The 19,888-nt window shown below is 55.6% G+C and overlaps 2 protein-coding genes across 4 annotated transcripts; one reads left to right on the top strand and one right to left on the bottom strand.

Moving 5' to 3' along the window:
- Positions 1-3,733: 3,733 nt before the first annotated feature.
- Positions 3,734-6,392, top strand: Muc1 (mucin 1, cell surface associated). The gene is made up of 6 exons (XM_027920808.2): positions 3,734-4,107; positions 4,205-4,260; positions 4,405-4,538; positions 4,676-4,797; positions 4,880-5,029; positions 6,026-6,392. The coding sequence occupies exons 1-6, from the start codon at positions 3,817-3,819 to the stop codon at positions 6,098-6,100; spliced, it is 828 nt and encodes a 275-aa protein (XP_027776609.2). The 5' UTR covers positions 3,734-3,816; the 3' UTR covers positions 6,101-6,392.
- An 877-nt stretch (positions 6,393-7,269) lies between these two features.
- On the bottom strand, positions 7,270-18,873 carry Trim46 (tripartite motif containing 46). Of its 3 annotated transcripts, XM_071618373.1 has the most exons (11): positions 18,827-18,873; positions 17,813-18,074; positions 17,227-17,570; positions 16,413-16,556; positions 16,205-16,300; positions 13,579-13,832; positions 13,187-13,308; positions 11,960-12,262; positions 10,068-10,365; positions 8,246-8,433; positions 7,270-8,125 (listed from the first exon to the last, which is right to left on the bottom strand). In XM_071618373.1, exons 1-11 carry the CDS (start codon positions 18,848-18,850, stop codon positions 8,040-8,042), a joined length of 2,121 nt encoding a protein of 706 aa, XP_071474474.1. In that variant the 5' UTR covers positions 18,851-18,873; the 3' UTR covers positions 7,270-8,039. The 3 variants fall into 3 exon arrangements, with proteins under 3 accessions (XP_071474474.1, XP_027776784.1, XP_027776785.1); XM_027920983.3 differs by having other exon boundaries at positions 7,270-8,433; XM_027920984.2 differs by lacking the exons at positions 7,270-8,125; positions 10,068-10,365 and having other exon boundaries at positions 8,270-8,433.
- Positions 18,874-19,888: the final 1,015 nt, after the last annotated feature.

Raw genomic sequence — 19,888 nt, forward strand, 5'->3', positions numbered from 1 at the left:
ATGTTCTTAAAGTACTGGTTTCCAGTCTGTGTTGTCGAGGCTAAGAGTTGTTTTCCCCATCCCCTCGACACTGCCTCTGTTGGCCTAGGCCACCAGCGGGAACCCGGACCCAGCCTACACCCTGAGACCACGTGCCGCACTGGCCCCAAATACCTCCCTTCCCCGCAAACATTTCCGGCCTTCAAAGTACCTTTCGATTCTCCCAAATGACGCACCCTCACGTACGGTTTTGCTCTCCCAACGCACACGCACCTGCACCACTCTGCTCCCCGGAGGACAGTTGTATTCCTAAATTTCATTCTGTCGCTCCACCTACTCGGCCTCCTAAATCCGCGACTAACCTGTCCTACTCCCCCCTCCCACATTCCGATGTCCTCTCCCAGAGACCTCGACGCCCCTTCTATAAGCCTCAGGACCCCACCCACTTAGAATCATTTCCTCCAGACACCACCCCCAAGCGTCTGAGTCCCCCACCTACTGCCCCCGACCCCACGGTTGTGTGTGGCGCCCCCCCCTCCCCCCGCTTTCCTTCCAAGGCATTGATACTTCCCGCCAGGGCCCAGCTTCCCCAGGATCTCACTGCCCCCATTCAGTCAACGTCGCCCAACCTCCTCTCCCCTGGATCGGGGCCCCTCCGGACGCCAGGGTCGGCCACTAGGGTCGGCCACTAGAGGGCAGGAGCTCCCAGCAGCAGCTCGAGGTGGAGGCTGGAAAGGAAGAACCCTAGGGTTCGGCAGAGCCCTGGTTTCGACCTTCTTTAAGTGGAAATTTCCCCCCGCCCCCTTCTCGGGAGAAAGCCAAGGAGGGAACCCAGGCTGCTGGAAAGCCCGGCCGGCCGGGGCGGGGACTGTGGGTTTCAGGGTAGAACCGTGTGTGGAACGGGACAGGGAGCGGTTAGAAGGGTGGGGCTATTCCGGGAAGTGGAGGGGGGCAGGGAGGGAGTCCAAAACTAGCACCTAGTTCACTCGTTATTAAGCACCCTTATTTCTTCTCAGCACGCAGAGTGGGGCTTCAAAGGACCCGGGAGGGGAGGGAAATAGAGTGGCGGACCTCGGGGTGGGCCTCCTGGCCTTGCTGTCAGGGCCTTCACTAGGCCCCCCTTCTCTGCTCCCTTTCCTCACCTTAGCTGTTGTGCTGGGGCTAAAAGTAGAACGGGGGTGGGTCACGCTCCCTAACCCCCTCCCCCACACCCACCTCCTGGAGTCAGGGAGTGGTTGGTAAAAGGGGAGGTCAGTGAAGAACAAACAGGTTGTCAGAAGTTGAGTGATTGGAGCCCAGGTACCCTACTCAGGAATGGTTGGGGAGGAGGAGGAAAAGGCAGGAGGTAAGGAAGGGGGAAGGGGGGCGGAGTTTTGTCACCTGTCACCTGCTCCGGCTGTGCCTAGGGCGGAAGGGGGGGACTGGTATAAAGCAGCAGGCGCCAGTGCCGCTGCAACTCACTGCAGTGCGGCTGGAGTCTGCTCTGCCCCCTCCCCACCAGTTCAACACCACCATGACACCTGGCATCCAGTCCCCCTTCTTCCTGCTGCTGCTTCTCCCAGTGCTTCCAGGTGAGGGGCCTGAGGTTTGGAGGGGGCTGCCCTGCTCATGTGGTATTCCTGGACTTTCTGTGGGTTTTATTTCCTGGCAGATGGCACCATGAGAGTCAGAAATTGCAGACAGGTGTGAACAGGTTGGTACCAGAATGAAGGAGAGAGACTCAGGACAGGCTGAGAAGAGGCAGCCCCCAGGAGAGGGGGTGCAGGGGAAGAGAATGTCCCGAAGAGAAGTCTAGGAGGGAAGGGAGTCGGGAAGGGCAAGTCTTAGGAGTGAAGAAATGGACCAGCCAGGAGCAGAGGTGTATGGGAAGAGTGGGAGAGGCTGCCAGCAGGGTGGGAGGAGGGGGGCAGACCCAGGGGCTGCCGGCCAATCCCCAGTCCTCCTGATATTACCTCTCCTGTTAGCAAAGGTTATACTTTCTCCTTGCTCTGATTTGCCCTCCAACCCAGTAGTTCTTACAATTTCTGGCTCCAATTAGGTCAGAAAGTAACCCAGTGTCCAACTGTGTTGAGAGAAGTACTGTGAGAATGACCAAAAGTTTACTCCCACCTCAGCTCTGGTTCATGCTCTGCTGCCATTCCAGGACAGAATAGCGTTACCTTATCTCAAGTCTCCAACACTGCCCTAAACTCGGCCAATTCTGTGATCACTGCAACTCCAAGCAGCAGATCTCCATCAGGCTCTGCCACCACCCCAGCACACCATGGCACCTCATCTGGGACCACTGGGGCTCCAAGCAGCTCAGCCTCCACCCCAGCCCACCATAGCCACTCATCTGGGACCACTGGGGCTCCAAGCAGCTCAGCCTCCACCCCAGCCCACCATGGCACCTCATCTGGGACCACTGGGGCTCCAAGCAGCTCAGCCTCCACCCCAGCCCACCATAGCCACTCATCTGGGACCACTGGGGCTCCAAGCAGCTCAGCCTCCACCCCACCCCACCATGGCACCTCATCTGGGACCACTGGGGCTCCAAGCAGCTCAGCCTCCACCCCACCCCACCATGGCACCTCATCTGGAACCACTGAGGCTCCAAGCAGCTCAGCCTCCACCCCAGCCCACCATGGCACCTCATCTGGGACCACTGGGGCTCCAAGCAGCTCAGCCTCCACCCCAGCCCACCATAGCCACTCATCTGGGACCACTGGGGCTCCAAGCAGCTCAGCCTCCACCCCACCCCACCATGGCACCTCATCTGGGACCACTGGGGCTCCAAGTAGGTCAGCCTCCACCCCACCCCACCATGGCACCTCATCTGGGACCACTGGGGCTCCAAGCAGCTCAGCCTCCACCCCAGCCCACCATAGTCACTCATCTGGGACCACTGGGGCTCCAAGCAGCTCAGCCTCCACCCCACCCCACCATAGCCACTCATCTGGGACCACTGGGGCTCCAAGCAGCTCAGCCTCCACCCCACCCCACCATGGCACCTCATCTGGAACCACTGGGGCTCCAAGCAGCTCAGCCTCCACCCCACCCCACCATGGCACCTCATCTGGGAGCACTGGGGCTCCAAGCAGCTCAGCCTCCACCCCACCCCACCATGGCACCTCATCTGGGACCACTGGGGCTCCAAGCAGCTCAGCCTCCACCCTAGCCCACCATAGCCACTCATCTGGGACCACTGGGGCTCCAAGCAGCTCAGCCTCCACCCCACCCCACCATGGCACCTCATCTGGGACCACTGGGGCTCCAAGCAGCTCAGCCTCCACCCTAGCCCACCATAGCCACTCATCTGGGACCACTGGGGCTCCAAGCAGCTCAGCCTCCACCCCACCCCACCATGGCACCTCATCTGGGAGCACTGGGGCTCCAAGCAGCTCAGCCTCCACCCCAGCCCATAATGGCACCTCATCTGGGACCACTGGGGCTCCAAGCAGCTCAGCCTCCACCCCACCCCACCATGGCACCTCATCTGGGACCACTGGGGCTCCAAGCAGCTCAGCCTCCACCCCACCCCACCATGGCACCTCATCTGGGACCACTGGGGCCCCAAGCAGCTCAGCCTCCACCCCACCCCACCATGGCACCTCATCTGGGACCACTGGGGCTCCAAGCAGCTCAGCCTCCACCCCACCCCACCATGGCACCTCATCTGGGACCACTGGGGCTCCAAGCAGCTCAGCCTCCACCCCACCCCACCATGGCACCTCATCTGGGACCACTGGGGCTCCAAGCAGCTCAGCCTCCACCCCAGCCCACAATGACACTTTAGCCCCAACTGCGGGGACTTCATCAGTCTCAGCTGCCACTTCAGTACACAGTGGCACTTCTACTATGGCTACTACAACCCTACTCGACAAGGGTACTAAATCCTCAGTTTCCAGCCAGCCGTCTGACATTTCTACCACCGCTGCCAACATGAGCAACAGTACTGTTGCCAGTAGCAATAGCCATAGCACGGTGCCTCCCTCCACCTCCTGCAATCATAGTTCTCCTTCCCAGGTGTATGTTAGGGTCTCTTTCTTCTCCCTGTCTTTTTACATTTTAAACCTCAAGTTTAATTCTTCCCTGGAAAACCCTAGAACCAACTACTATCAAGAACTGCAGAGGAACATTTCTGAATTGGTGGGTATCTGCCTTTCCTTTGCCATACTCCCTTAGGGCAGCTTTCAGAATTATTTAATCTTTTGCATTAAGCCTGAGTCCTTTTCCTCTCATCCAGGTTTTGCAGGTTTATAAACAAGATGGTTTTCTGGGCCTCTTTAATATCATGTTCAGGTACAGTTCTGGGTCAGACTCTGTGTGTGTGTGTTGGGGCTTGTTGTCATCAATGTTGTGCGGGACCATTGTGTTTAAGGTTGGGGGGAAATAATGAGCCAAAAGCTGGGACCTTTGGCTGAACTGAGTATTTCCTATGACCAGACCAGGATCTGTGGTGGTAGAACTGACTCTCGTCTTCCGGGAGGGTACCACCAATGCCAAAGAAGTGATGTCACAGTTTTATCAGCTCAAAGAGGAAGGATCGCATTATAACCTGAACATCTCAAGAATCAAGGGTGAGGCTACATCCCCAACTAGAGCCGAGCCCCATGAAAGGTCTCCTCTCCCTCCAGTTGTGCTCTTTCCTTTGGTGCTAGCAGGAGGAGGGCTACCTCCTTTTGGAGACTTCCTTGACCACTGCTTTTCCTTTTAGCAAATGAGGTGCTGTTTCCTTCCTCTGCCCAGTCTGGGTCTGGGGTACCAGGCTGGGGCATTGCCCTGCTGGTGCTGGTCTGTGTTCTACTTGCGTTGGCCATCTTATATCTCATTGCCTTGGTAAGTACTCAGTCTCTGGCCTTCACTGGAATCCCCTGGTAGAGGGAACCCTGTGGTCCAGCATACATTCCTGTCTCCCCAGGCGGTGTGTCGGTGTCGCCAAAAGAACTATGGGCATCTGGATATCTTTCCATCCCGGGAAACCTACCATCCTATGAGTGAATACCCCACTTATCACACCCATGGGCGCTATATGCCCCCTGGAAGTACCAACCGTAGCCCCTATGAGGAGGTGAGGCTGGGCCCCCCCAAGCAGGGAATGGAGGCAGAGGCTCTGGCTGGGGAGGTGTCCCAGGGGGGTATTTGGAAACCCAAAGAGCTTGTAAGAGGTGAGCCTTAAAGAGCCTGGCAAGATTGGTGGGGGTGCTCTGGGGCACAGGTCTGGGAAAGAGATCAAGGAAGCAAGGGGACCTCAAGAGGGAATAACCTCGTTACCAACATTCCCCAAAGAGCATTCATTACCTGTCCACATTCACCACTGGCTGAATGGGCACCAGGGCAGTGCCCAGTAGGATGCCCAGAGGCAAAACGGGTGGGGCAGTGTGTCCAGGGGAGCTCTTCCTGCAGAGTCACAAGAGTACACCTGGGCCTGGTTCACCTCCTCCTTGGAGTGGGGAGTAGATTGAGAAAGGCTGGGGGGTCTCCAGGGGAGAGGAAGAAATCTCACCAAATCAGGTAACGGAGCTGAGGGGTTCCTGGGAGCCTCAGGGAAGCAAGGACACCCCCCCACCACCTGTACACACACACACACACACACACACACACACACACACACACACACACTGCCTTTCTGTGCAGGACCTAGTAAATAATTATAGCAGTCACCCAGGACTGGAAAGCCACTCAAGTGGGGGAGGAGATGAGTTTCCTTTTCCTGCCTCCCTTTCTCTCCTTCTGGGGATCTCCTTCTCCCAGTTTTATATGCTCGCATGCGCACAACCCCCCACTTGGGCTGGAGGAGCAGAAAATGGAGAGAGAAGCGGGCGAGGTGCAGGCTGGGCAGGCCAGGGGGCTGAGCAGAGCCGGGGGAGGGAGTGGAAGGGAGCAGTGAGAGGAGCCGCTGTTTACAGTCACCTGGCTGCTGGTGGGGCTGCAGGTGCTGTCTCCAAGTTAACCCCTTGAGAGCTGATCCAGTCCCTGGGCTGACTACCCCAGACTGGGGAGCCATCCAGCGGTCCCAAGAGATAGCTTTTGCCCCTCACCCTGGATCTCTTTTCCCTCCACCCAGGTGTCTGCAGGCAATGGCGGAGGCAGCCTCTCTTACACGAACCCAGCAGTGGCAGCCACTTCTGCCAACTTGTAGGGACAGGTCACCTGCTCAGCGCTCAGCTGCCAGAAGTGCCTCAGGTTCTTCACTGCCAGAGCCCCTCTCTCCCAATCTGGGCTGATGAGCTGGGAATTCCGGTGGGCTGCTCACAGCCTCCCTCAGAGGCTTTACCAAGCCCCCTAACCCATCTTAGCCTGGTGAAGCCCAGCTGTGCCCCGGGGGATATGCCTGGGACAGTGGGGCCCTGGTAGCTCTCAGGAGGATTGGCCTAGAAATTCTGGCAATGGAGGTGAGAACCCAAACCTGACTGAATAAAATGTGGCCTCTTGTCGTGCCAACTTGTGATCTTTCAATCTGCAACTGGTGGAAAGGAGGGTCCATTAGAATGTGTCAGAGATGGAACCCTGGAAGGGACTTTTGGGAGGTTGGAGGTGGAAAGGAGGCAAGGAGCAGGGTTTGAGAAGCCGATGTGGGGAAACAGGTGATACTGGGGCATAGGGTGACCTGCTGGAGAACTCAAGAGTCACCTCTCCTCCATTCCTGGTGGCACAGGAGGAAGAAGGAAATGAAACCTCCTAGGCCTGCTCCGGTGGGCCAGGATGACTCGGCTCCGTCAGCACGTGGCTCAGCCAGTGGATGGCTGTCCCCTCTCCTCCAGCCTGGGTTTCACTGGGCTGGCCACCCTCCTCTCCTGCTGGCACTGTGCCCCCAGGCAGCTCTATTCTTAGCTGCCTGGGTGTGAAGCAAATCCTTGGGCAGTGATAACAGCACCAGAGTCAACACCACTGTGATAAGTGGGGGCTGGGTCAGATCCGGCAGCTGGCGCCAGACCCTGCCCCCACCCTGGCCCCTCAACGCCACACCCACTGCTAACCCTAGGGTGGGATCCCAGGCACCCTGAGAATGGGGAAGTGATTCTGGTTCCGTGACCCTTTTAGGCCCAGGCACGATGCCCGGGCCCTGAACCACATTCCCCCCGGGGCCCAGTGTGGCTGTCCAGGTGCCCGGTCTAGGACCTGACGCAGCAGCCAGGGTGCTGTGCCTCCTGGCAGCTATGGTAAGCTGGGGCCTGGGCCTAGCACAGGTGTGGCAGGAGGCTGGGAGTACCTGGCTTGGGTAGCTCCTTCCCTCAAGCACCCTACCCTGACCAAAGCACCTTGGAACCCTTCCACCCCCATACACTGCACAGAAACCAAGAGGAATGGTCACGCTCGGGGAAGGCAGAAATGTGCCTGGCGTCACAGTTTATTGTTATAAACCATGAAAGTTACAGCTGTTGCTTGGCCCAGGTCTAGAGTGCCCACTGCAGGGAGGCAGCAGCAAGCACGAGACGCCTTGCCTGGCCCAACCCAGCAGGAACATCCAGCCTCAGCCGGGTCCCCAAGGGAGACTTGGCACGTTGGCATGGGTACGGGACAGGTAAAGCATGCAAGCGGGAAAAGAGGGAGGTAAGGGGCATGCGGCTGGGGGGTAGGGGAGACCCAAATAAAGCAGGATGATAGGGTCCCGTCCCCACTCGGGAGACCAAAAGCCCGTCTGCCCCAAGGCTGTACGTAGTTCAGCATCAACGGGGCAGGGAGTTTGGCAAGGCAAAGGGCAGAGCTGGGGATCATGCCCAGTATTCCAGGCGCCCTCCCTCCCAGTCAGCCTTGGCACAAGACAGGGGTGAGGAAGGGGCTCTCTCCATGATTTGGGTAAGATGCCAAGGGCAAGGCAAGGGGCGGAGGCTTGGTGGGCATGGGGGCTGGGGCTAACTAACAGGCAATGGAGAGAATGGGGGGCATCCAGAGAGGTGAGCTGAGGAGAGTCCCTTGGTCAAGAGAAAGCCCTGGGAAGACACAGACAGAAGGTGAGGGGCAGGACCACATGTCAGGAAGAGTTGAGGGAGATGTTGCTGGGGAAACAACCCAGTGTGGGAGGCTCGGGGAAGCCAGGGCCCAGTGAGACTCCAGGTCGACAGAGCTGTCGGAAAGGATCAGTCTAGCTTGGCGAAGCCTCCAATGGTGACTTTCCTCTCCGGCTTGGTGCCCACAGGCTCCTGCAGCTGTACCGCACCACCCCCTATGAAGCAGAAGGCAGGGCACACAGGCCCTGAGCAGTCCAGGGGGCACTCGAGGAGCCCCCGGAAGGACACAGCATCCAGGAAAGAGACCCGACCCCGCTCATAGTCCAAGCAGATACCCAGGCGGGGTGGCAGGGGCACTGTGCAGCTGGCAGCCGGGCCATCCCTCCCTGTCAGCCCTGCATTTGAACTTGCTCCAGACCCCAGCAGGATCTTGCCCATGCCGATGGTTAGGAAAGCAAAGGGTGGTAACGCCTCCACGGTGGCATCCTCTGCACCGCTGTCATGCCCGCTGTCCGGGTCATACCTGCGGAAGGGGGAGTTGGGTAGGAGGATGTTGGGGGTGGAATAAGGGAGCCAGGCACAGGAGACCAGGAGGATGAGATGTTGGGAGGATGGAATGCTGGGAGTGAGAGGTGGAACAAATTGACTTTGGATCAAAGAGACAGGGTTCAGAGTATAGGGTTGGGGGCTTGGTTTGGTGGGAAAGGGTTATTGAAAGGAAAGCACATTGATGAGAGACGTTGGAGAAAAGGGAAGGTAAGTATTTGCACAGCACACTAAAGAAATGTGGCAGCTGGATATAGTCACACATGCCTGTAATCCCAGCGACTCTGGAGGCTGAGGCAGGAGGATTACAAATTTGAGGCCAGCCTCAGCAACTTAACAAGACTCCCGATTTCAAAATTTTAAAAAGTGAAAAAGAGCTGGGTGCAATGGTGCATGCCTGTAATCCCAGGGGCTCAGGAGGCTGAAGCAGGAGAATTGCAAGTTCGAAACCAACCGCAGTAACTTAGCAAGGCCCTCAGCAACTTAGAGATACCCTGTCTCAAAATTAAAAATAAAAAGGGCTGGAGATGTGGTAAAGCATCCCTGGATTCAATCCCCTGATACCAAAAAAAGAAAAAAGAAAATAAGAAATAAAAAGAGGGCTGGGTATACAGCTCAGAGATAGAGTGCCCCTGAGTTAAATTCCTAGTACTCTCCACACCAAATGTGGTGCTTATCAAGATAGAAAGATGTTGAGAAAAATGGTGTTCAGGAAATCATGCTGGTACTTGGGATTAACCCAGGGTGCTTTTAACACTAAGCTATATCTCCAGTCCTTTTTTTATTTTTCATTTTGAGACAGGGTCTTGCTAAATTGCTTAAGGTCTTGCTAAATTGCTGAGGTTGGCCATGAATTTGTGATTCTCCTGGTTTAGCCTCTTGAGTCACTGGGATTAGAGGGCAAGTCGCTGGGATTACAGGCATGTGCTACTGTGCCTAGCTGGGGAGAGGGTTTTGAGAGTTAGAAAGGATGAGGGGTTAGTGATTAAGATGGGGGAAGGTATGGCTGGGTGCAGTGGTGCATGCCTGTAATCCCAGTGGCTTGGGAGACTAAGACAAGAAGATCATGAGTTCAAATCCAACCTCAGCAAGGTAGCAAGGCCCTAAGCAGCTTAATGAGAACCTTGTCTCAAAATAAAACATTAAAAGGGCTAGGAATGTGGCTCAGTGGTTAAGCGCCCCTGAGTTCAATCCCTGGTATCAAAAAAAAAAAAAGATGCGGGGAGGGAAACGGCTTGTAGAAATGAGATGTTTAAGGAAAGAATTGAGAAAAGATGGGGGTGAAGGAAGTTCTGGAGGGAAAAAGTTTCATGGAAAAAATAGAGCGCTAGAAAGGACATGAGGATGTGGAGATGTGGGGTTCTGGTCTTGAGTGACAGACAGAAGCAAGTGATAATGGCTTCCCTTCCCTCGTCCCTTTCCCCAGCCACACACCCTGAAAACCAATCCTCAAAGACCCTTGTGCTGAACCCACAGCCTCCCAGCCTGGCTCCTCTGTTCCTGCTGCTTCCTTCCAAACCCCATCACGGCAATTCTGGGTGCTGCACTTGCTACCTCTGCCCTGTCCCTGGCTCCCACCCAGGGTCCCCATTCCCTCCAAAGGGGCCTGACCTGGGGCTGATCACATCCGGGGCACCCTGGAAGCTTTCCTGAAGCTTGCTCTCCAGCCCGACGCCCACCTTGACCAGGTAGGAGGCAGGGTCTACGGCACAGGCCCAGTAGCTGCGGCCCTGGGTCACAGCTACATCGCCCAGGACCACATCCACACTCAGGTGACAGCCAGTCAGCAGCCGCTCAGCAGCCAGCAGCAGGGGCAGCCCGGGGACACTCCGCACTGCTCGCTGGTCCTTACTGATAGCCAGCCGCTCGCGGCTGGCACCCCAGCGGCCATCGAGGAAGAAGTGCAGAACTGGAACAGGGAGGAGGGTTGAGACAGAAGGAAGAATCAGGAACAAACGCTGGCACTGGGGACAGTGAGGCGTGAGCACAAGACCCTGGGAGATTTCAGAACAGGGAACAACCTCTCAGGGTGTTCAGTTACCAGGAAGAGGTAGGGGAACGCAGGAGAACGGACCTGGGGAACTGAAATGAGGCTCATAAGAGAAAAAGAAAGGGACATTCCAAGTGGACACGGGCTCCAGGAAGTTTCACTGGTGACTAGTGAACAAGAACCAGAGCCCCAGACCTGACCGACTCACAAGGCCTCCTCCAACCTCTGCCCCGTGGTAGGCCCTCGGGACAGTCGGGGGCTCACACCTGCCCTATATCCAACCCTCCCTCTCTGCCTTTGCTTTGGTGGTAAGTGTCCCCTATCATGCCCAGGTCCCAGCATGCAAACTGTTTTCTAGAGTCACTTTCCTGACATTTATTGAACTATGAGCCAGAAACTGTGCTGTCTTCACCAGTGTTGCCTCAGAACAGTTAAATTCTCACACAACTCGATGAAGCATCTTTATTGTTGTTATTATTCTGTGGGGGACTGGGATTGAACCCAGGATACCACTGAACTATAGCCTCAGCTCTTGTAATTCCCTTTTTTTTTTTTTTTCTTTTCTCCATTTTGAGACAGGATCTTGCTAAGTTGACCAGGCTGACCTCAAATTTATGATCCTCCTCCCTGAGCCTCTCAAATTGCTGCAATTATAGACACACACCATCATGCCTGGCAGCAATACTGTCCCCTGTAGAACAGGACTCTGAAGTTCAGAGAGGGTGAAAAACTTGTTGAAAAGCACACAGCAAGAGTTAGATCTGGGATTAGAATACAAGAGGTCTAGCTCCAGAGTATGAATGCACACGACCGACAGTATTAAACCATCCCTCTAAGCTGCCTTTAATCTCAGTTTATGAGGCAAGAGGATCACAAGTTTGAGGCCAGCCTGGACAACTTAGCAAGACCCTGTCTCAATTTTTTTTTAAGTTTATTTCTTAGTTTTTGGTGGATACAACATCTTTATTTTATTTTTATGTGGTGCTGAGGATCGAACTCAGCACCCTGCGCATGCCAGGTTTGAGCCACATCCCCAGCCCCTCAATTTTATATATATTTTAGTTGTAGATTTTAGTTGTAGCTGGGCCCAATATCTTTATTTTATTTATTTTTATGTGGTGCTGAGGATTGAACCCAGCGTCTCACGCATGCCAGGCGAGTGCTTTACCGCTGAACCACAACCCCAGCCCCTCAAAAAAAAAGGACTGGGAGCTGGGGTATAGCTCATTTGGTAGAGGGCCTGCCTGGCATGCACAAGGCCCTGGGTTCAGTTCCCAGCAAAAATAAATAAATAAATAAATAAATAAAATAAAAAATAAAAAAAGGCCTGGGAATGTTGCTCAGTGGTAAAATGTCCCTGGGTTTCATTCCCAGTACCCCAACCCCCATTAAAAAAAATACACTGTCTCTACAGTGTCCATCTGGAACCCGTGGAGGACCCAAGCCTGGCATCCCCATGCCCCCTGCACAGATGTCTGTGTCTGCCACTCCGTGCCACCCGCCTGTCACTTACCAGGTGCTGGGGGCGTGTGCAGGTGTACGTCTTCGCTGTACTCGCCGTACCCGGCTTTGTTGCAGCCCCGGACACGCAGCACGTACACAGAGCCTGTGTCAGGGTTCTCAAGGAGAGCACTGGTGCCCCTCACCTCCTCCCGCCGCTGCCAGCGGGTGGGGCCCGGCTGGGCAGGCACATCAGTGCGACGGAACTCGACCGTGTAGTGCCAGGCAGGTGGTGAGTGGGGGGGCAGCCGCCAGCACAGGAAGATCTGATCATAGGCAAAGGTGCGCTGGGTGTCAATGACGGGTGCCTCGGGCACTGTGGGAAGAGACAGCGGGGGTCAGTCAGGGCCTGATCACTGGCCTGGCATGAAGGGCAGGGCAGGCAGGAAAAGGGAAAGCAGCGGGAGCCGGGGGGGTGAGTGTGGGTGAGGGAACGGAGGAGAGAGCCCATCTGGGCACTGGGCACTGGGTGGACAGGTCAGGGCCCAAGGAAGAAGAGGTGGGAGAGCACTGGGCAGGAGTCAGGAGGCCTGGACTTGAGGTGAGTCAATTTCCCTTCCTGAGCCTCAGTTTCCTCCTGGGTCACTTAAGGGTGTCAGACCAGATAAGCTCCGGGGGCTCCTTTTGGCTTAGACAGTCTCTGAATTAAGAGGAGCCCCAGGGGGGGCAGACAAAGGCCACGGGAACCCAGGCAAGAGGGCCCTGAGCGGCAGAGAGGGGAAGCAGGATTGGGGCGGAGGTGCCAGCATCGGCAAGACAGAAACAGGGAGGTGACAGAGGCAAAGCAAGCTAGCCAGCAGGGCAGGGCGTGGGGGTCAAGGGGAAGAGAATAGGGGTCCCAGGACAAAAGATGAGAAGGGCAGGGCCTAAAGAAGGCTCAAAAGAGACCGCACTGGTCAAGTGGGAGGACCAGGAGGTCGGTAGAGCAGAAAGAAGAAAGCACTGAGTGGGGGGCTGAGCTGCTTGGAGCACGGGAGGGGCTGGTTTGGGGGCCCGGCGGGGGGCAGGGCCCCCGGGGCAGGGCCGCTGACTTGCCTGGGGTGCTCCGGAGCAGAGTCCGCGGTGGCCACAGCCTACAAACAAAGAGAGGGAGAAGCAGCGCTGAGCGCGGTAGGACGGTGTGGCAGGTGGGCTGGGTGGGAGGCCGGGGAGCTCCCTGGTGGGCACTGCCCCCCGGGCCCGCTGCTGGGGAGGAGGGGAGGAAGGCTCTGGTTGGGCAAGGGCCTGGCCACCTCCTTACCTCGAAGAAAGCTGAGCTCTGTCAGCAGCTTCATCTCACGCCCCACATCCAGCTGGCAATGGCGGAAGGAGGAGCTGGCAGCTGGTCGGAATGTCTGGAGGGCCTCAGTGGCTCTGGCAATTCTGGGATGGGGGCAGGAAGGGATTAGGCACTGCCGTCTGGGCAGCCACCCTTCCCCTTGATTTTGCCTTGCCTGCCCCTGAGAACCTTGGCCTCTGCCTCGGGTCTCTTCCTCACCCCTTGGAATATGCGGGCCTCAGTTTGGCCTAATGAAAACCCTCAAGGCGCCAGCTCTCAGCCTGGCGAGGACTCTAGACACTGTCTGAGAGGTCGCTACCCCCAAATGCCCCTGCCTCCCAGAAGCCTGGGCCCTGTGCCACGCCCCTCGGTACCTGTTGTGCAGCTGTTTGGCTGCTTGTACAAAGCAAGGCTGGTCTGTCTCCTTAAGCACTTCCTGGGCATAGCCCACCAGGCCTGAGCCGTCCAGCAGGCTCCGGTGCTCCTGGAGCTGGGTGCTGAGACGGGTCAGCCGCTCCTGCTGACATTCTTCAATGGCCTGAAGCAGCGATGCCCGCTTCTCCTCCAGCACAGCCCCCAGCCCCCGTACCAGCTGTGACACCTCCTCCTTCGCCTGCTGACCACTCACCTGCCCAGGGAGCAACACCCAAAGGATGCATGACTTACTATCTTCCTGTGCCAGCCTCCTGGGACACCACAGCACCACTAGGATCACAGGGGATCTGGGGGAATCCTACCCACACAACTTAATAGGGCCAGACTCATGGTTGCTAAGGCCTGTACCCCCAAATGGGCTCACCTTTTTTTTTTTTTTGGTACTGGGGATTGAACTCAGGGGTTCTCAACTGCTGAGTCACATCCCAAGCCCTATTTAGAGACAGGATCTCACTGAATTGCTTAGTGCCTTCTTTTGCTGACGCTGACTTTGAACCTGTGATCCTCCTGCCTCAGCCTCCCCAGCAGCTGGGATTCCAGGCATGCACCACAGCACCCGGCATTGGGTTCAACTTTTGAAGGTTTGTGCTAACCTTCCTGGATGACCACATCATAACTATAGGGTAGAGAGAGATCTACTTGCTCCTTTTTTGTTGAACTCAGTTGATACAGGAAAAAGGCATAAAGGTTGTATTTTGTTTTGTTTTATTTTTGGTACTGGGCACTTTACCACTGAGCTACAAACCCAGCCCTTTTTATTTTTTATCTTGAGACAGAGCCTTGCTAAGTTGCTTAGGGCCTTGCTAAGTTGCTGAGGATGGCTTTGAAATTGTGCTCCTCCTGCCTCAGCCTCCTGAGTTGCTGGGATTACAGGTGTGAGCCACCATGCTTGGCTAAAGCAAAAAAGTTTTTTTTTCCTTTAATCTGGGATTGAACCCCAGGGCACTTAACCATTGATCCACATCCCCAGCTCCCCCCTTTTTTCAGTTATTATTATTTTATTTAGAGACAAGGTCTCATTGAGTTGCTTGGGGCCTCGATTTTGCTGAGGCTGGCTTTGAATGAGAGATCCTTCTGCTTTAGCCTCCCGAGTTGCTGGGATTACAGGTGTGCCCCACCATGCCAAGCCAGCATAAAAGTTTTATTAATTTAAATTTATTTTTGTGGTGCTGGGGGTTGAACCCAGGGGTACTCTACCACTGAGGTATGGTCCTTTTTATTTTGAGATAGGGTTTGATAAATTGCCAAAACTGGACTGGAACTTCCTCCTGCCTCAGCCTCCTTTGTAGCTGGGATTACAGGCAAGTGCCACTGCACTGTGCCTGGAGAGTTTTATTAATTTTACATGTACTTGGGGATCTTTACAAAACAGTGAATCCCAAAGAAATCACCTAAGCCTGATGCTCTTAAAATTTTATTAAAAAAAGAACATTTTCTTTTTTCTTTTGGGTACTAGGGATTGAACCTGGGGCCTTGCATATGCTATGCACATGTTCTACCACTGAGATTTACCCCCAGTCACAGACCAGTACATTTGTAAAGAATGACAGAACAAATAAATATCTGGATTGAGGTAGTAAATCCTACGGCTGTTGCTAAGAGATAAGTGGAGAAGTGGGGTAGAAGCTAGTGGAAGATAAGGGTCACTTCAAATAGTTTGTTTATTTAGGTTCGTTGTAGCCCCAATTACTAGTCTGTGGCAATCGAAGCTATTTTCAGGTCTTGGCACGTGAAGCCTTCCAAAAGAATATTCCTTCCAAAAGAATATTTATGGCTGATAATGTGTAGGGAAATACAGGCCAAATGAATTTTTCTTTTTTCTTTCTTTTTTTTTTTTTTTTTTTGTGGTACTGGGGATTGAACCCAGGAGCACGCTACCATTGAGCTACTCCCCCAGCACCCCCCTTTTTTTAATTTGAGAAAAGGCTTCACTAAATTGCTGAGATTGGGCTTGAACTTGGAATCCTCCTGCCTCAGCCTCCTGGGGATTACAGGTATCAGCTACCGCACCTGGCCCAAATGGCCCTTTCTGAAATTCAGTTCCTCAAACAATTTCAACTTGAAATAATCAATATACCAGTTTGAGATATTTTTCCTTAATTCCGTCATAATCCCAATCCCTTAAGGATTCATTCAAATAAGAGAGACCATGACCACACTAATGTCCACTTGGACCACACTAATTAATGTCCGCTGGCAGCTATGCCAACTTCATTGCCTATCCCCCCCATGTCAGCTGATTCAGTCTGGCACAAGATCAGAGCCATAACCTCACTGAGTTCCAGGCAAGTGTGCGATCCTCAGTAGGAGAGTGAGGCTGAGGACATCTGGACTCTCATCCTCAGCAACAGCTTACCAACCTCACTAGAGTCAGTCCCAGGGACAGCCTTCCCTGGGACACTAGGGTTCCTGCCAACCAAGTTTAACCAGAACCATGTCATGCACAGGTACCCCTCACAGACTTCCTGAGCTGGCAGAGAGGTGATGGGGGCATGCCCACCCACATTCCCTTCTCGTTCCCACTCCCGGGTAGGGCCCAAGACCCACCCCCATGCCCTCCCTCACCTCGGTGTGCCTGACGGTCTCCTCCAGCTCACAGATCTGGGTCTGTACTGTGTCCTGGTTTCCCAGGATGTATGTCAGGCTCTTTGTCAGCTTGTCCTGAGGGGGAAGAAGGAGGTGGGCATCATGTCTGGCTCAGCAGAAGCCAGCAGTTAGGAGGAGGTATGTGGGTGTGAGTTGGCACTGGGGTTGGGTGAGGAGGGGTCCTCACCTTGAGGGCCTGGTAAGCGCTGAGCACTGGTGTGATCTTGTGCCCGCTGTGGGTTCGTCGCACCCGGCAGAGTTGGCATACCAGCCGTTGACATGTCTTGCAGTAGTGGGTCACCTCTTCCTTGTGGTCTGGGCACATCAGGCCCTAGAAATACAAAGGGCAATGAGCTAGTCAGCCAAGGGTGCGTGTAAAAGTTCTGGCCCATCGCTAGAGCAGCTGGGCGCCCTCCCTCCACTGGTCAGATGAGAGGGGAAGGATCAGTGGGTGGTGCTCCACAGTGCCATCTGGTGGTGAACACTGACATCACAGACCTTTCCTGCAGTCCAGGCAATGCCATTTCACCAGCATTGCTCCTCCTTTCACCTATGGTTTGGGATGTGTGGTAATAATGATAATAATGGTGATAATTAATCTAAGGCTTGTGGTTCATAATTAACTTTGTCCATCTTGTTCACTGCTGTACCCCAATGCCTAGAATAGCATCATGGTCATAGGTGCTCAATAAATATTTGTTCAGTGAGTGAACGAAATGTATAAACAGCACTTTGTACTGAACAATGATCATCTCCTGTGATCCTACTTACAACCCTGCCAGTGTGGATATGGTAAGGCACATATTCTCATCTCCATGCAGCAGATGAGCTGGAGGCCCAGAGATGTTGAGTGCTTTATCACATGACTTTATTACAGAGAAAGGAACTTGGCAGTGGTAAGCCCCTGCCCACCTCATTTTGGAAGCCCACAATGCCAGGCACCCCATCCATTCAGCACCACCCTGTCCCTCCCTCCCCAGACCCTGCAAGGGTTGGCTCACCTTGGGGCGGAAGGAGAGGGTGGGCAGGGTGGGCTCATGCTGGGCCTTCTGGGTGCCCCAGGGGTGGAAGAGCTTGAAGCACTCATTGCAGAAGGTGGCACGACACTCTGTGCAGCCCTTGGTGGCCTCTAGTGGTGGGGGCTTGCACAACTGGCACAGGATGGCGCCTCCTACGCTCACACTCTGGCGATACCGCTCCACCACACGCTCTAGGGTCAGGTTCCGGAAAAGCCCCGCCAGGCCCCGCTCCCCCAGCTCCACGTCACCCTGGCAGGTCGGGCATGGGAACATGATCACCTGGGGGTGCAAAGCACCTCTCTTCCGCCCGGGGTATGTCCCAAAGCCTGTAGATGGACCCGGAGGTAGAGGAGGTAAGTTACAGCTGACTGTGGGTGGGTGAAGTCTGTTCAATTTTTAAAAATTAGATTTTTATTGCGCCAGAGCTCTGTTCTCACTAGAGCTCAAATAAGCAACATCCACACCCCTGAAAATACAGACAGGCAGCCCTGACCAGTGATGAACCCCTTCCATCTTCCTGATGCATGGCTCTACATTCCCACCCCCATCCCACAGGCCGCAGCCCCACCTGATTTAAGCAGCCGGTCCAAGCGATCTGGCTTGGGGAGAGTTCTGCGGGAGAGGCGGGGGCTGCGGGTAGAAGGGGTGGAGGCAGGAGACGTGGGCTCCGAGATCGGGTCCCCACCATGGCCTATGTAGCCCTGCTGGCCCAACACCTCCCGAGCACAGGCCTGGCACACGTTGTGGGTACAGGGCAGCACCAGTGGCTGCTTGTACATCTCTTGACACACTGGGCACAGCAGTTCTTTCTCCATGTTCTTCATGCTTGTCTGTGGAGGGACCAGGAGGATGGATCAGAGCTCGGATAGTTGGGCATATCTGAGCAGGCCCTCAGCTGCCTTTAGAGATCCCAGCAGTCTCAAGAAGAGGCAAGACAAGCTACCTATGGCTTTTGCCCAGGACCTGCCTTGGCCTGGTTCACACTGCTTCCCAGCCCTCTGTGCCTTGCCTGTTTCCCTCCAGTATAGCTAAGACTGCACGGAGAAGGGATAGTTGGAACTCCTGCCTCCCCAGCTTCAACCCCCACAACCATCACTCGGGCTGCAGAGGCCCAGGGAGGCAGCCCAGCTCACCTGTCTCCATCCCTCCATCTCTGGGCCACCTGCCCCCACCCCCGGCATATATATCAAGGGCACCGCCCATTCTGCAGCTCGATGCGGACCCCCGCCCCCTTCTCTAACACCCCCTCCACACGCGTGACTCCTCCCCGCCAGCCAGGCACTGCTTGCTCTCCATCCTCCTGCCGCGGCTCAGGCCTGCGGCCACCCCAGCTTCCGTCCTTCATCCTTCACTTCTCCATCTATCTCCTCTAGTCTCCCAAGACCAACCCCTTCCCCTTGGCCCCCTACCCTTTGGCCTTTCAGCGCTTCCTGCAGCGCAACCAGGTCGGCCCTCAACCCCTTCCCCAAGCTGAGGATGGGGGGTCAAGCGCCCCGCCTACTCGCCCCCTCCCCACCGGAAGTATCCCTCCCCCTTTTGGTGGCGGGGGTCCTCAAGCTATGCCCCACCCCCCACGCCTCACCTTGGTCCCTCTCTTCGCAGCCATCCCGGTCAGGGGCGCAGCTGACACAAAGGAGGGAGGGACAGGGAGGGAGGGGGAAGGAAGTGGTGGGGGGGAGCAGGGTTGGCACCGCCCCTGGGAGAGCCGGGCACGGGTTGCCATGACAACCGCAGGCTCGGCGCAGCCCTGAGTGGGGTGCGATGGGGTGGGGTCTCAGGGAGGGGTTCAAATTGGGAGATGCACCCTGGAGCAGCTCCTTCATCATTCCCTACGTGTCCTCAGTTTTCTTGGAAAATATCCAAGCTCACACATGCCCCCTTCTCGTAGGTTAGTCCTTCCCCCCTGAAGCCCCAGTCCTGGTGCACTGCTGGCGGCTACCCCAGTCCACCCGCTGCGTCCGGGCAGCTCCTCGTTGCTTACATCCCAGCAAACGGGCGCCTCCACGGTACTCACCTCCTGGCTGCCGGGATTACCCTCATACCTACACCCCGACCCTCCCAGTCGTTTCTGCCATCACTTAGCCCCCTGCCAACACCCCAGCATCTGCCTGGATCCCCACCTGTTCCAGGTTCTGGCTTATCCCGGACCCCTCTATGCCCCCCTCCCTTCACCTCGACCCCACCTTAACTCACACTGATGCGAACCAGTGCATCCATGATGGAAGTGAAGGTCTGCATATCCTCACCCTCAGCCATGGCCCTACCGTGCCCGCCCGCCCCCGGGTGCCTGATCCCGGCTGCGGCTGCGAACCCCGGGCTTAATGCAGGAGCCCGGTGGGGGTGTGGGGAGGGGTGGGGGTGAGGTGTCACTGCGCATGCTCCAGGGACCAGCCTTGAACGGCGCCCGTCGGGGTGGGGGGTGGGTGGGAAATAGTTCCAAAACCCCACGTGGTTTTGGAAAGGCGTTCACGGGGGTTGGGTAACATGGAATGGTATTTGCATGTCTGATGTTAGAATTCTTCGTTAGCTCTTATTTTTCCTCATAGTATAGCAAGAGGCTAGTTTTAGAGGAAGATGAGCTCCAGGTTGGGAGCGCTTCAGTTTGGGTTGGGCAAGAACCCACATGAGATGTTGAGGCAGTAAG

This window comes from Marmota flaviventris, chromosome 10 (assembly GCF_047511675.1).
Source record: "Marmota flaviventris isolate mMarFla1 chromosome 10, mMarFla1.hap1, whole genome shotgun sequence".
NCBI classification, from domain to species: domain Eukaryota; kingdom Metazoa; phylum Chordata; class Mammalia; order Rodentia; family Sciuridae; genus Marmota; species Marmota flaviventris.